The sequence below is a fragment of the Abrus precatorius genome, unplaced genomic scaffold (genome assembly GCF_003935025.1).
Source record: "Abrus precatorius isolate BTA unplaced genomic scaffold, Abrus_2018 Scaffold6, whole genome shotgun sequence".
NCBI lineage: Eukaryota > Viridiplantae > Streptophyta > Magnoliopsida > Fabales > Fabaceae > Abrus > Abrus precatorius.
The window spans coordinates 20,169,606-20,186,687 of NW_020874406.1; the positions used below are offsets into that span (position 1 = coordinate 20,169,606).

The 17,082-nt window shown below is 31.7% G+C and overlaps 4 protein-coding genes across 4 annotated transcripts; all 4 read right to left on the minus strand.

Moving 5' to 3' along the window:
* Window positions 1-1,064: 1,064 nt before the first annotated feature.
* Window positions 1,065-2,644, minus strand: LOC113868976. Its single transcript, XM_027505024.1, has 2 exons — window positions 2,284-2,644; window positions 1,065-2,116 (listed from the first exon to the last, which is right to left on the minus strand). Exons 1-2 carry the CDS (start codon window positions 2,577-2,579, stop codon window positions 1,267-1,269), a joined length of 1,146 nt encoding a protein of 381 aa, XP_027360825.1. The 5' UTR covers window positions 2,580-2,644; the 3' UTR covers window positions 1,065-1,266.
* LOC113868975 lies at window positions 1,171-5,820 on the minus strand. Its single transcript, XM_027505023.1, has 2 exons — window positions 5,453-5,820; window positions 1,171-4,924 (listed from the first exon to the last, which is right to left on the minus strand). Exons 1-2 carry the CDS (start codon window positions 5,755-5,757, stop codon window positions 4,072-4,074), a joined length of 1,158 nt encoding a protein of 385 aa, XP_027360824.1. The 5' UTR covers window positions 5,758-5,820; the 3' UTR covers window positions 1,171-4,071.
* A 2,184-nt stretch (window positions 5,821-8,004) lies between these two features.
* LOC113869867 lies at window positions 8,005-10,671 on the minus strand. Its single transcript, XM_027506369.1, has 2 exons — window positions 10,257-10,671; window positions 8,005-9,964 (listed from the first exon to the last, which is right to left on the minus strand). Exons 1-2 carry the CDS (start codon window positions 10,574-10,576, stop codon window positions 9,094-9,096), a joined length of 1,191 nt encoding a protein of 396 aa, XP_027362170.1. The 5' UTR covers window positions 10,577-10,671; the 3' UTR covers window positions 8,005-9,093.
* A 2,533-nt stretch (window positions 10,672-13,204) lies between these two features.
* Window positions 13,205-14,950, minus strand: LOC113869697. The gene is made up of 2 exons (XM_027506148.1): window positions 14,898-14,950; window positions 13,205-14,431 (listed from the first exon to the last, which is right to left on the minus strand). The coding sequence occupies exon 2, from the start codon at window positions 14,410-14,412 to the stop codon at window positions 13,228-13,230; it is 1,185 nt and encodes a 394-aa protein (XP_027361949.1). The 5' UTR covers window positions 14,413-14,431; window positions 14,898-14,950; the 3' UTR covers window positions 13,205-13,227.
* Between the last annotated feature and the right edge of the window lie 2,132 nt (window positions 14,951-17,082).

Consider the following 17,082-nt stretch of genomic DNA (forward strand, 5'->3'; position numbering starts at 1 on the left):
ATATACTATTTTTCTTAACGTTTCTAATTTTTTATTACTTTTTATATTTTACATTATTTTAAAAATTATATGATATTATAATAAAATAAAATATTTTCCTCCCTTTTTACGATTTATTTCACCGGTACGTACGCATAAAATCACTTCTCTGATTTTTTTTTCCTCACAGAATCAACATATTCAAACAAATAAAGTCTAAGAGTTTTTATATAAAAAGAACAAAATAAAGGGTATGCATAAAAATTTAAATAAAAAATAATACTAAGTATAAAAATTAAATTTAATGTTGTTCAAATATCAAAAGATGGCAAAGACTAATTTATAAGTATTTTTTTATATATAAACTGAAATACAAAATTTTGTTATGTAAAGATTAAAATAAGAAATATTACAAGTGCGTAGAACTAATTTATAATTAAATATTATTTTAATGTTATATTTTTTTATTAACTTTTTAAAGTTTATTGTTAGAGTATTGTTTAGTAATTACTTTTAATATTGATTTTTACCTAGTATACTACTCTTCTCTTTTTTATTATTAACATTTTTAAAATTTATTTATTTATTTCATATTAATCATCTCTTTCTATTAAAACTCCTCCTTCTTCATGATTTTAAACTCTTCTTTTACTTTGAAAACTCTCACAATTCAGAAGTCTGTCCAGTAGAATAATTGTCATCGAGCATCAATATCAGACATTTATAATTAGTAAAGTAATCGTTAAGTTCAACTTTCTGTAGCTCCCTTGACAATTGTCGACCATAATATTATATATTTATAAATATTTAATTTGTCTAAAATTTAACTTTTGACATCTATAAAGAATAAGTAATAAAAACTCACCCTTAAATAAGTTGATCTTCTTCTTTTTAAAACACTAGAATATATATATTTGACAAATATTAATTTAAGGTAAATATGTTGAATTAATTTTTAATTATTTAATAATGAATTTGTTATTATATTAGAAAAAATAAATACAATTATTAGGTGACCATCTTGCATTTCATATGTGACATGGTTTATCTTTCATTACTTTTTCCCACGCAAAAGACTTGATTGAAAAAGAAATTATAGATATATTAAAGAACTTAAATCGAATTAAAATTAAAAAAGCATCCTGATAGTATTCTCAATGTATTGTATCGAGTATTGACTCTTGCTTTTCACACCAGAATTTGAACAAAATTTTATAACAAAGACGTAATATATGCACAATAAGAAACACTGTCAAACAAAACAATAAATTCAACGGTAGTGTAAAATCACTCCCATTTACATCTAATTTGATGTGTGTGCCTGTAATCACAAGTTAGGAGCAATGTTCTATCCATTCTCTTGAACACAAAACTTTCAACCAGCACATAACAGCCAAATTTGTTCCAACTATTTATTCCTCCAAACTCTTCTACTCTTTCCACTCTCACTTGCCTTTCCCTCCCACCAATCCACCCAACTTTCTCTTGTTCCCATTTCATGCCCTCAACAATTTCCATACTCAATCCAACACTAGTTGTCTTTGATCCAACATCCTTAAACCACATCACCCTATCATTATCCACACCATTCTCATCCCAAACATCTTCCCTTCCTACAACCTTGGCACTTTTAGTTTGCACCACAACATCCACAAGCACAGCATGATCTTTTCCATTGTCTCCATTTTCCTTCGAAAATATCTTTTCCCATCTTTGCTCGAGTGTCAACTCATAGAACACTGACTTTTTCATTTGCTCCTTCAGTGTCATTCCTTCCTTCACAAACATAAAAGGGCAATACCACTTTCCAACAACCACAGATTTAGAACAATCATTGGACAATGGAAAGTTAAAATCTGGAAACTTGGCACGCAAGGAATCATTGGAGCCTAAAGCTTCCCCTAAATGGTAATTGTTAGGACTTTGAGCATAAACTGTCCAACCTTTTTCCCTCAATAAACCAGGAGGAATTCCATCTGGGGCAACGGATTTTGCATGGAAACCATAATTCTTCTTGATTATTTCAACTTGTTGATAATCATCAGAGGGATCCAAAGGTTTTGGCTTTACATCTCGGACATAGCTACAACATAAACAAGTGTCCATGTTCTCTTCCTTTGAACTGGTGCTAGCTTGACTGAAATCAATTTAATAACGCTTAATTTTAAATAAATAAAAATTTATTTTCGATTTATTTATAAATTAATTAAAAAAATTAGAGAAAAAAATAAATTAAACACGCACATAGTTTAAAAAAATAGTATGAAGGTTAATTGATATATATAGAAAAGTGATTATCCATACCCTTGATGCTTCCCCGTCCTTCTTATCACATAGTAGTGGTTCGAAGAGAGTGGCTTATTCAACACGGGAACAAACAAGGCTTCTTCATCGTCGCTTGAATAATTGATGGTTAAGTTTTTATTCTGAGGAAAAGGAAGATCCTCAATCGAGTTGTCCTTGCACAAACCGAAACATGAGTATGTCTGAGCTTCTTCATCGAAGATTACAAGATAACCTGAATTTGGCCCTATTGGAGGAGGGTCTGAAAGAGCAGCAGGATTCCTTTTGTACATGGATAGTGGTCTTGTCATATACATTTTCTCTCACACTTAAAAACTGTTCACACCTTAATATTTGTTGTTTGCTTTTATTTTCTATGTATATTTTGTATGCACTCATGTTGATTTATATACATTGTTCCAAGAACATAAAATGCTAGGTGTGCAGTGTGCTTCTTATCCATGTAATTAATTTCGAACAACCGTTTGAATGGACCACGATCAATAATTAATTGGGTTACTTGTTCAAGGCTCATTGTAAACACCGTTTAATTTGACTAATGACAATGAGTCAATGACGTATATAAATGTGTGAGTGTTGGTTCTTTGAAATTTTCATGTAGTATTTTTCCATTATCTTTGATTTGGTCCTTTCAATATTTCAACCTTGTATCTATCTATTTAATGTTGTTAATTATGATATGTTGTCTATTTCTATTCTATGGATCCTGAAGCAGGGACGCCTGCAGCTTGTTAAGGATGATTAATACTTGGATTTGGGAAATAGTTAAAATGATGAAGTAGTTAGGCATAAGTTTTTGGGATCTCATGTTCGATTAACCATGAACAACATGGATCAATCCTTGCAAGAAGTGTGAATCTATATACGTGTTATGTATGAAGGGGGATTGTTGATAAGACTACAATTTCCAAAAAAGAAAAGAAAGGAAAATGGTTTGTGAACAGTATAATAAGATAATAAAAGATTGTTTTATTCAATTTTAAAATATATTTTCGAGATGTATGTATGTATGTGAAAAGATAAAATATTAAAAAATAAAACTGAAACAAGGCATATATTAAATGCCTCTTATTATTAACATTTTTAAAATCAAAACTGGTGATTTAACCAGCAAAATTATTAAAGTTTAATATTAAAGTTTAATCATGTAAATTCTGAAAGTTAAGGTCGAACAAAGCTTTAAATTTTGCTGGAAGGATTTTAGTATAAAAAAGTTAAAATATCTGAATGAATGAATCCGAGTAAAGAAATCCTAGTTGTATTGGTATAAGAGAAGCATTGGCAGGCCAAAAAGACGGTGTTTTCCAAAAATAGACTGGAGGAGGGGAGATGGTTGAAGAGGTCAATGGTTGATCACACCGAAACACAACTTAGCAATGAAGGATGAGAATGGAAGTGAGGCGATGTAGAGCAAGATTTAAGTCTCAAATTATGGGGATGTAATCCACATATGAAGCTAATAGCGCATTCATAGATTCATGAGTTTTGAGGATGTATATATATTTGTATGGTATACACACACACCCACACACACACACACACACACACATCCACAACACAACCATAAGCTAATTACATATGAGCAATGTAATCTATAGAAATACATTCAGTATAAAATTATACACACACAAATATGGGTTTAACAATGATTATTCTTGCATATACAAAGTATCTCCTTGGTCTATAATTCTCTACAAAACTATATAAAGCATATATTCAAGCAGAAGGAACTTAAAAGTTCAAACTATATTCTGATTGTGAACTTAATAGAACAATCAGTCTTTTGGATCATTCCCATTTGCACTTAATTTGGTGCATGTGCCTGAAATCATACGTTAGCACCAAACTTCCATCCATTCTCTTAAATACAAAACTCTCCACCAGCGCATAACAACTAAAATTTTCCCACTTGTTTGTTCCACTAAACTCCTCAACTCTTGCCACCCTCTCTTGCCTTTCATTACTTGCTTTCCATCCAACCCTTTCTTGCTCCCATTTCATTCTCTCAAACACTTCCAAGCTCAATCCAACACTGATCTCTCTTCCCACATCATCAACACTCCTAAACCACAACACCCTATCAACCACAGCATTTTCATCCCAAACAGCTTCCCTTCCTACAACCTTGGCAACTTCTGTTTGAACCGCAATATCCACAAGCACAGAATGATCTTTTCCATTGTCACCATTTTCCTTTGAAAATATCTTTTCCCATCTTTGCTCAAGTGTCAACTCATAGAACACCGACTTTTTCATCTGCTCCTTCAATCTCATTCCTTCCTTCACAAACATAAAAGGGCAGTACCACTTCCCAACAACCACAGATTTAGAACAATCATTGGACAATGGGAAGTTGAAATCCGGTAGCGTGGCACGTAAGGAATCGTTGCAGCCCAAAGCTTCTTTCAAATGGTAATTGCGCGGAGTTTTAGCCGCAACCTTCCAACCTTTTCTCCTCAAGAAGTCAGGAGGAATTCCATCTGAAGCAACAGACTTTGCTTGGAAACCGTGACTCACAATTATTATTTCAACCTGCTGATAATCATCAGAGGGGTCCAAAGGTGCTGGTTTAACATCCCTTGCAAAGCTGCAGCATAAACAAGTTCCCATGTCCTCTTCCTTTGAGCTTGTGCTTGCTTGGCTGAAATCATTTCAAATTTATATTTTAGCTACCAACATTAATTCATAAGTAAATATACAAAATATGGTCCTTGAAAGAAGCATATTATGTTCCTTTTACCCCTAAAAGTATACGCCTATACAAATTAGTCTCTAAAATTGATAGCTCATTAACAAATTGACCCTGTCAAGTTTTCAACATGTTAACAAATTCATCATTGAAAGGACCAAATTTGTATAAACAATAACTTTTAAGAACCAAACCATCATCATATATAATCAATTCAGGAATTAATATTAACTCTAAATATGTGTGTGAACTTTCAAAAGCAGAAAAGAATGTGGGAATCACTTTAGTCTCAAATATTAAAGTTGACAGTTAAATACTTCAATTCAAAGATGAAAATTTCCAATCTTGTGTAGTATAATCCATAAGCTTTACATGCAACAAATGAGCTAGCTACCTGGTTATGCAGGCCAAATTCTAATGGTCTAAAAGTTGAAAGTAACAAGATTAAATGATATAATAAGAAAATTGATTTATGCATACCCTTGATGTCTCCCTTGCCTTCTTATCACATGGTACTGGTTTGAAGACAAGGGCTTATTCAGAACTGGAATGAACAAGACTTTATCATAGTATTCAGTATCTTGGTTAACTGAATAGCTTATGGTCAAGTTCTTGTCCTGAGGAAATGGAAGATGCTTGATTCTGGGGTCCTCACACAAACCGAAACAAGTGTAAGTAGGAGGTTCATCCCAGATCACAAGAAAACCTGAATTTGGTCCTGATGGAGGTTCTGAAAGAGCACCAGGATTCCTCCTGTACATTGATACTGGTCTTGTCACATACATTTTTTTCTTTTTTCACTCTCTGATCTTTGTGTTGTATTTCCTTGGAATTCAAAATATATATATATATATATATATATATATATATATATATATATATATATATGTGTGTGTAAAAGGATAAATATGTATTACTAAAATAAAATAATTTGAATACTAGTCAATTGTGTACGGCTACAGTTGTTTTGTCTTGTTTTGGGTTACATTAATTGACAGTTGTCGTTATTGTAATTTCGAAATATTTTTTAAAATTATTTAATGTATAAAGAGTTAAAATAATATTAATTTAATGATATAAAACAATTATAAAAAAAAATATTTTAACATCCAAAAATAGTAAATATCTGTTATAAATATTCAAAAATGAATGTTAAAATAACAATTTTTGTTTCCTTCATCCCTGTTTGATGATTCCGGCTGCCTATGAAATGATTTTCTTATTTATCAATAGAATAATAATGTTTGAACATCATTTCTTAATGAGAAAATAACGGGTAAGAGTAGTGTTAATGTTATTATACAAACGCAATTTCCCTTTTTTTTTTTTATAATACATTCTTAGCCCAGGAAATATCTTCTATAGTTGCAAGTTCTAGGAAATATCCTGCAAGAGTCGTGTTCTGACTTTTCTAGTCCTTTGCTTACTTGAATTCATTTTAGAAAAATATAACTTTGACTTTTTTATTCCCTAATTTTTAGAGAATAAATCTTAGATGCAGTATAATGATTGGGATTTGGTTCTAATTAAAATATAATTAGAGATAATTGTTGAGAAGAAATTAGAAAGATAGACTCTATGAGAAAGCTTATGGAGTTGTTTTAAACTCATTTTTTTGTCTATATTAATTGATATTATTTTTATATATATTTGTGAGATACGAATTTAATTTGATATTATTAAGCTAATTAAAATTTCTTTATGATAAAAATTATGAGGTTAATGTAACTATTTCAATTTGTTGGAAATTTAGCAAATAATCTTTTTTTCTTTTTTCTGGCATTTCCTTGTTTCACCAAGTTAGCCTGCCATGGACTTCTTCAATTGTTGTGAACCGAGATACTAATTTCGATTTCCTTTGGCATTAGATTTGTATTTGTATGACCTTTAAATTGATGAGTTGTAAAAGTACAAACAAAAATGAAAAAGTTTCTAATATTCAAAATATTCTTCTAAATAATTTCCTTTCACATTAAATTAGAATGGCAAAGCAAAATAATTTTAAAATTCTAAAGTCTTCGTTTTCGTCTACACTTAATAAAATTTATTTAAAATCATAAATTAGCATTAAATTTCCATTCATTCTTATTTACAAAATCCTCTTCCAACACAAACACAAGGAATTTTTGAGGGATCTAAAATCATATAATTTCGATTACTCACACTTTGTTATATATTCACTTTAAAAAAAAGATATATATATTGTCCAATCATTTTAGTCTCTTATCATTAAAAAATAACTCTTATTAACACAAGCTAAGCTTCTCCCATTTATTTCTCTAAACTCCTCAATTCTCATTTATAACATATGTCAAAAGTTATATAATGAAAATTTATTATAAATGATTTTTTATTAAAAATATAAAATTTTAAAATTTAATTATTAATTAAAAATTTTAATTTTCTAAAAACATTATTTTATATATATTATTAAAAAAAGACTATATTTAAATAAAATAATAGCTAAAGTTATTTTAATTTGTAATTGGATTTGGATATCACTAGAATTGAATTGTTGACTTTCCAACACCTGAAACAAAAGTTACTTGCAGCGCTGGGAAGAGCAGAGCCGCACTGCACCTTCATCTGCTAATTGCAGTTTGAAGTTTGAACACATTGAATGGAATGTTTAAATAATATAATATTATGAGACAGCAAATATTGTATCTTGAATTAGCTCAATTAAGAAGCTCAACATCAATTATGACACCCAATTATTTTTTTTTAATACTATATTCTTCGCCAATATTTGGAAGTGCATCATCGTTTGTGCTGAGAAGATCTCATTAACTCACTAGGTGGAAGGGAAAAAGAGTTGTGGAGAGAGAGTGGTAAAGTCTAGAAGTTTAGAGGAACAAATTAACTAGATGCTTATTTAATTAATAAGTTGTTTTTCAATAATATGTTATAAATTTAATGATATAATTTTTTGAATTAAAAATAAAATTTTGATAAATTATAAAAAGTGTATTAAAATAAATTTATATAAGTTTTATAAATTATCTATAAACTCATTTAAACAAACTATAATCAAACAAAATTATAAAATATTTTCATAAACTTATAATTTCAAGCACACGAGTCAAACTAAGTCCAGATAAATGATGACCACCTTTTGAAACTACATTTCTTTGCAGTTACAGTCTAGATATTTCATCTGAAACCAAAAATGCTAATTGTTTTGTGTCCAATGCTGGAAAATGGATAAAAAAATTAAACATTTGCCGCTTCTCGTCCCTTTGTGTGATTCAACCATTTGACTTCTTCAACCGAGCCCAAGCTATTCAAACATTTCAAGTTGTGAGTGCATTTCGGGGTGATCATTTATTTTTCTCAGTATGCTCTTGTCTGGTCTTGATTTTCAACACTTGAAGCTGGCTTCTTGATCCATCTCTTGGTAAACTCCTGTGCTTGGTTAATTTCATCATATATTCTTCCAATAGTAGACTTGGTTTAATAAGGGTGAAACCAAGCTCATATTGGAACACACTGCTAATATGCAAGTTTTTGAATCCCTTTGAATTTAGGATCATAAATAATAACCTTCCATCGCTTCTTCTTTTGTGCATATTAGTGTGATTATGAGGTTAAATAATTTCAGTATAACCTGTCAAATATGCAATTTTTGCTTTGCTTGTGTCATGTACTTTTAGAATTTGATTATTTTCATTATTAGTTTTAAAGCTTTTGTTTGCACCTATAGTATTTGATTGTGTGTAAGCTTTCGGCTCAAAGGTCAGTGCATCCAGTCCTCAAGTTCATACAATACATCTGAGGTTTAGGCTCATGATCTAATATATGTATTTTTTTTTACGCCCGGGATCCAATATATTGAGTGTTTGGTTCATAAATTAACGAGATATTTCCAACCTTCAGGCAACAATGTTTTCTGAATGCAGAAAAACATGAAGAAAGATCTCAATAGTTTATCCTTATAATCTTTATGGAGTATCAAAATGATTACACTGCAAAACTGAATGAATCAATCAACAAGCTGGCACAAAATTGAATATGCAGACTACAAGACTAGGCATTCTTTTCATTCACTAAGACATAGGGGATATACACTTAACACCAATTTGGATGAGTTTGGCTTGGTCTAAAACCAGTACCAGAAATCTTTATTCCCATTTGCTTCTAATTTGATGATGGTGTTTGAAAGCATAAGTTAGTATTATGCTTCCATCCAATCTTTTTAGCACAAAAGTCTCAACCAACATATAACATCCAAATTTCTTCCATCCATTAGTCCCTCTAAATTCTTCCACTTTCTCAACTCTAACTTCCTTTTCCTTCCCTCCAACCCACCCAACTCTTTCCTGCTCCCACTTGATTCTTTCAACTATCGCAATGTTCAATCCCACACTATTCTTTTCTCCAACATTGTTGAAACTATGGAACCACAAAACACCCTCAGCAATATCCATCTCATCAGTCACAGCTTCCCAGCCAGCAATCACGACCACTTCGTTTTGAACAACAGCATTCACATTCACAGTGTTTCCCATTCCATGCTCATTCTCACATGCAAAGATTTTTTCCCATTTCTGCTCCAGTGTCATCTCATAAAACATTGATTTTCTCACTTCTTCTTTCAATGTTCTGTGAGTTCCTTCCTTAATAAAAATGAAGGGGCAATACCAATTTCCCACAACAACATTTTCTGAACTTTCCTTTGCCAATGAGAATTTGAATTCTGGCTTGCTGGCACGTAGGGCTTGATTTACACCTGATGCTTCTCCTAGCCTAGAATCACTTGAAGTTGAAGCACTCACTTTCCACCTTCTACTCAAAAATCTTGGAGGGTATCCATTTGGAGCAACAGATTCAGCTGAAAAACCACTCCTCAAAGTAACTTTGCTTCTTCTAGGATATATCTCAAACTCTTGATGCGTATCACTGATATCTATTGGGTGTAGTGGTACATCAGCAACAGCATTGTAGAAACAGAAGGTCTCCAAATCTTCCTCCTTTGAGCTAATGTATACTTCTCTGCAAAACGAAATGCAAATTACGTCAATATATTCCTTAAACTTGTCAAAAAGTTTAATCACTAATGTGTGCTACAAATTTAACACATTCATTTATTTAATGCCAAAAATTTTGGTTCAATCTTACAAGCTGGATCTAGATCATATCCTATGGTGAAAGCTATATAGTTTCTTGGGAACATCAAAATAACCCTCATCCCATATAACTGATGTTTAAGTCAGACAGTACAGAATAAATTATCAACACAACCAAGTAACGAAAATCCAACTTTTTTCATAAAAATTAAGCTTACCCTCTTTTCTTCCCATTGAGTTGTATCACATAGTATTTGTTGGAAGACAATGGTTGATTAAGAACTGGAATGAAGGCCACATGGTGGTAATGAGTGGTTCTGTTCAGTGAAATCCCTGATCTATAAAACAACTCAAGGTTCAAATTTTGAGGGAAAGGCAACTCCTTTACTTCATGGAGCTCTCCCAACCCAAAACAAGAGGTTGGTTTCAATTCTTCATCTTGGATTACAAGAATACCAGAATTTGGGCCTTCAGGTGGAGGCACGGAGAGTGCTTCTATGGACTTCTTATAAAGAGACAAAGGCCTAGTCACATACATTCTATGATTCTAATTTTGCTTCACTTTTTTGCTCTTCACTCACAAAGATTCCTGTTCTTCCTAGTTCTGTATCTAGAAATAACTTGATTTAATGTGGATCTTGTTAGATGCACACGCACTTATATATATATATATGAGATGAAATTTTACTTTTAATATAGTCAACCTTGACCAATATTACCAAAACGTGTATAAAATGTTCACAATTGACCAAGCTTAGTGAAGAAAATTATAATTCTCACAATCTAGTACAGCCATATCTAGGAATTGTTAACAGTGTGGCCCCCACATGATAACAAAGGTGCGTCACTAACAGAGGATCCAGATTCATACAGTTAAAAAAATAATAATAAAGTTAATGCAATTAGTAAATTTAAGCCGTTGGATGAAATCAGATAGTTCAGATTTTGCATCACACTTTAAATCCGATTTAATGTGATCAAAATTTTAGCCATAGGATCTTCATCTAACGGTTCTAATTTATTAACTACACCAAATGTATAATATTATTTTATTGCATGGAATATGGATCCGGTGGCAACTGGGTAAGTATTTAAAAGGGTCCATTTTGGTCAACTTTGTTGGCTTTGGCTTTGTCTATTTGGATAGTTTCAGCCAAAAAGGATTTGGGGATTAGAATAGGATGCTGAGATGTCAAGTTGAAAAGATTAGACCCAGCATTTCACCTAAACAAAGATTGTTAGGTGTGCTATGCTGGTGAGTTCAACACTTCATGACATGGTTGGTTCTCTTTCAAATCTTTGGTCAACATTTTTAATGATTAACAAGTTAGGCCATAGCTTGTTCTATTTTGAACTATGGTCGCTCGTATACATAAAAGGAATTGTGTTTGGTTAAGAATACCACTTCAAATTTTCTAGCTCGTGATGCTGATTGGACAATATAGGCAAATTTTTTAACGTGAAAACAGACAGGTTACTAAAATTAATAATAATATTTTAATGTCTTAATTCTCTTAATTCCCTTTTTTATTTTATCTCTAGTTTTTTATTGCATCACTTATTATTTGTTTACTTTTTTTTCTTTCTATTTTTCTCCTTTTAACATCCATTTCACATCATTTCAAAATATCACCCTTGTACTAAAATTTATAATTGCAAACAATTCGATGTTCCCCTAAGATTGAGCATGTTTGGATACCAAAATATCATATTTCCAATTCACATTGGAATATTGTTATAGAATAACATGAGTCTTTCAGTAAATGTGTTTGGGTAAATGTTTAAAAAATTAACTTTGAATAAAATTAATTTTGTTTAAAAGTATGTTTAAAGTGATGTAAATCATATTAAAAAAAACTTTTTAAAAATAATTTTATATCAAATTTGAATATAATTGTTACATTTTTTTTCATGTTGATTTAAACTTGAATTTGAAAGAAAAATTAACTTTAATCAAAATTAATTAAATATAATTTTTATTGCAAAATCATATAATGAAATTAACTTGGTTTTATAGCATTTTAACTTGCATTCAAATATACAGTAAATAATTTCATATGTTATATAAAAAACTGTGTATAAAAATCAATTACACATTAGTTACATTCATCGTAAGAGAAGCCAAAAATTTTTATTTTTAAAGTGAAAAAAATTGATTTTAAATATATAAGATCACAAATATTTTAAGACCGTACATTATTACTTCACAAGTTATTTATTTATTTAAATAAAATTAATTATCTTAAATTATTTTGGGACTATCATTTTTAAACACAACGTTTTTTTTTTTACATTAATTTTTTACAATAAATTTATTTTTGCATATCTTTAACCATTTCTAACAAAACTTAAAAATAAACGAATGGTAATTAGTTTTAAATGAATTCATTTTTGTTATATTTTGACTGAAGTACATGTTCTGTTGAAAAATATACAGATAGTGAGTACCATAAAGAGTTGGAAATTATATTATTCTACAAAAGATCATATTTATGTTTGAAAATTACACATATTACGTAACTAAGCTGAGCTCATAGCTTAAAAGAAATCAGCTATTACCTTCACAAGATGTGTCCTCATAATAGTTGTAATAGTACAAAATATTAGTAACGTTGAAACCAAGACATGGACGAGTCAAAAGAGAATCCTCCACATCTCAGTTTCTTGGCCCTTTCTTTCAATAATGCAATTCACTGACGTTTAAAGCAAAGTCGTTGCCACAGTACTTATTACTGGGTCTCACTTGTGACGAGGGTTTATATAAATAAATAAATGCAATTGAGATTTATATCATATTGATAGGTGATAGTAACGGGTCAAGTGTCAAATTTGGCAACCACTTTTGTTGTAGAGCTTGTAATCATATGTCTATTACCCTATTACATACTTTTCTACATTGAATTTGAAATTCTGGCTTGGTTTTTGGCTCATTCTTTTACTAGCATTGAGAGGGACTTTCCTCTCCTTCTTCCTTATGATAGAAACATATGGCATGGCACTTTCCAAGAAGTATGAAGTTCCCTCTATTAAGCATTTACTGAAGAAAAAATAACATTAGTACACATGAAAGATAATGACTAATGACCAAGCTACAAGACAATTTAAACCATGAACTATGACTAACCTAGTGAAACTACCAGGAAAGATGGTTTTTTTTTCTCTTGGTATTGTGTATTTGATGGTACTATATCAAGTTTTGAACATAAGGTCTTCATCTCTTTTCCTTGAGCCTCCCCAATTTGAATGGTATCTGAAAATCCATCTCCAACCCTTCATGCTTTTCCTTCCCCTTTTGATTCCTCTGTCATTCACAGTGATCCTACATGACCCTCCATTAGCTAAAACTCCATCCCCTACCAAACCACCATAAGAACCTCCTCCATCATGTGCCATGAAATTCCCACCTCTTATGCTACCAAAAGCTGAGAGGTTATCACCCATCTTTGCAGCAGAAAACTCTGGCTTTGATTCTGACGAATAATCAAGCTTCAAATCAATAAATCTAGACTCATCCATGCCTTTGAAATCACTCTCTCTTAGTGAAAACACCCGCCTATTTACCCCATAGAACCCTCCATCACCCTCCATTGGTCCACCCTTCTTCACACCCTTGAGATCATTACCATTCTCAGATTCAAATAGAAACCCATCAAAACCACTCCTTCTTGGTTCAGCTTCACTATATCCACTTCTCCTACCAGACTCTAACATCAAACCCCCATTAACACCTGAACTCCTAGCTGCAGAAATTGAACTTCTAGCACCTGATAACACTGAATCACCACCATCTTCGGATCCATATAATCCACCACCCCTAAAGCTGCATAAAGACCTGGACCTAGACACACCTCCATGATCCATCATCCACATCTCAGTCCTCTCATCAAACCCACCAACACTTCTTCCACAATCCTTCTCTTTCTTCTTCCTAAACAACTTCACAATCCTCCAAAACCCATGATGATGCCTTTTGATTTCAACACAGTTACTACTGCTTCTCCTCAACACGACAACCTCCTCCTCTTCCTCCTCCTTATCTTGCAACTTTGCCTTTGAACTCAAGTTCTGAACAACTTGGTTCTCATTGTTCTTCTCATTCTCAATGAGAAATGAGACCCTTCCAACACTCCCCACATCAACATTGCATGAATTTCGATGGGAAGAGAGCATCTCATCAGAGCAAGAACAAGAAGAAAGCCTTTGCTCCCCACAATCAGAACACACAAGCTTGACCAAACGGTCCTTGAGACAATAAGCACAAATACCAACAGAAGAAGAAGAAGGGTGCTTCTTACATGGGAGTTCAGAGGTAGAGTAGTAGCAATCCATCTCATTGTTGTTGTAAGCTTCAACCCCTTTGTTTCTCTCCTTCATAGCTTCTTCTCTCTTCACTCTTCAAAAGTAAAATGAAAATATAGCAATGAGTTTAGCTCTATGAAAGAAACAAACAAAGAACCAAATACTTGGCTTCAAGAAGGAGCTTCCTCTTTGAAGCTATTGACCCTATGAGTAAAAAGTAGAGAATTTTGAAATTGAATGAATAAAGGGTAGTGTAGAGTGAGAGAGAGAAAGAGAGAGAAAGGGGAAACAAGTAAGCACAGAGGCGTTTCCTTTACGTTTTCTTTGCAGAAAAAACAGTGATAGGAAGGAAGAGAAAAAGGGTGATGCAAGAAAAGAAAAGAGATAAAGCACTAGCTCCTGCAGGCATTATTATGTAGGGAAGAGATTGAAACAATAAAATTGAGTGAACAAGTGAACAAACTCTATTCATCACTTGCTAGCTATTCAACACTTGCATGCACATATGTTGATTGATAACTATGTCTATAACGTGTGTGCCCATCAAAATACTATATTACCAAAGTTGAAGTGCCACTTCAAAGACCCTTCTTCCCTTAATCAAATTTAAAATAAAAAGAAAAAAAGTGCCTTAGAATTAGAATCATATCTGCTCTTGAAAACCCATCAATCTTTCTTTCATATGAACTGTCAACAACATTTTCCCAAGGATTTTTCTTTCTCTCTTCCCTTGACTTTTGCATTGAGGTTTGACAATAAATCCTAACCCTCCCAATAGCCACTTTGCATGTGTCCCCCCCTTAGATTAGTGGGTTGAGAAAGCAACCCTTCAGAGTAACATGAGTGTGGCACGCATATTCATTTGTCCACTCTCTTTTTCGCTCCCTACCATCATTCGTTATAGCCAAGCCATACTAGTCTCATCAACTCTGTCCTTTCCTCGTGGATCATAACCACGTGTCCCACCGACACATCTACCTTGTGGGTCTCTCTCACTGAAAATTCAAGAATCTAATATCACCCTCCCCATTTTTCTTTCTTCATTTTCATTTAGACCTTTCTAATTTTCTCTCATAAACTAAGACATATTAAATATTTATATGTTGATATTACAATTATGATTTGAAGTGTAATTTAAAATGTTAGGGGTCACCATTATTTTGACCAATTTGAACCATGCTAATGCTAGTCTTTGGTGAGGGGAGGGACTTGCTTGAGGTCACGGACTAGGTTGAACCATCATTGGGCCAAGAGATAAGAGCTTTGGCGTGCCGTATTCATTCAATTCTCCATCTTGTCTTTTCCACATAGACTGTAGGACCCTGTTTCATTTCTTCTTCCCTCATGCTCCCAAGTAACCCTTTGCCATTACCCTTCATCATCAGAGTTTTACATGTGGGGAATCAAGGAAAGAGAAAACAAATAGCAAAAGGGTAGTCTTTATTTATTGACTCAAACTTGTTCAATTTCGTTACTTGTTTATTATTATTATTACATCACAACCATTGTTTTTTGGTATGAGGATCTATTCCTATGGCCCATTAGAAGATCAAATATGTAAGATCACTATCATAATATTTCGATGGATACCTAGTTCACTTTAATCACTAAAATTTATTGAAACAAAAGTTATTTGACACGATCTGAAATTCTTTTTAGTTTTTTTAAGGGAGTTTCTTTTTAGTTTCGTATTTTAACAAGTGTATATTTAACTGCAACTAGTAAGGACTGGATAGGATAGTATAAAAGCTTTTCTTTTCATAAATGAGAACAAAACTTTCTCAAATAAAATTATTAAAATTTCTGATAATTAATAGCAAATATATTATTTATGACTTTTAAACGATAATCAAATACACTTTATAACTTTTTACAGAAATTTCATTCTCAATAAAATAGTTTAATTGGAAATAAAAAAATTCCTACACCAAAGGCAAACTAAATGTAAAATAAATATCCCCTGTAATATTTGATGGAATGGCTAACATTTACTGAAATTGTTAAACATATAATCAAACTTATTTAGGATTGTTTTATTTATAAAGTTGAATCAAAAAACACCTAAAACTAGACTCAGCTCATTGACATTTACACCGCGTACGATTCAAATCTTTTGAAGTCCTTTTTGTAGATATGGCAATGGAGCAGGATGGTAACAGGTTTCACCCTCCTTGCCTCCAATCTTGTCTCTCCAGAAACAGTTCTAAATCAATTTGGCTACATCTTTGTTCTCATTCTTAATTTGTTCCAATTCTTGAGCTAGACCCATATTTTTTTAAAAATAATAAATGAACATTAAAACCTTAAAATTATATATATATATATATATATATATATATATATGAGCAGATTTTTTTACATCTGTATAAATTTAAAATTTTTTACACTCAATTAAAGTCTTTCATTTAACTTAAATTTAACGGTTATAATAGCTCAGATTAAGTGTAAAAGTTTTTTTACTTTACTTATATTGGTATAGCATTCTAACTTTGTATAATTTTGAATAAATTACATCTTAAACAAAAATGTCCAAATTAAAATTTGTTAGTGAAAAGACTTAATTATCCTATGTTGTTGACTATCTTACCCTTATGAATAAATTAAGACATTGTTCATGTGGTTAGGAAATTTAATGTTCATTTCATGGTATCATTTTTCTATTTTGATAAGGCTTGAGATAATAAATGTATTCTGATATTGATGAACGAGTTTCTTGAATAGGTTATTCGTTAAAAGTTAATATAG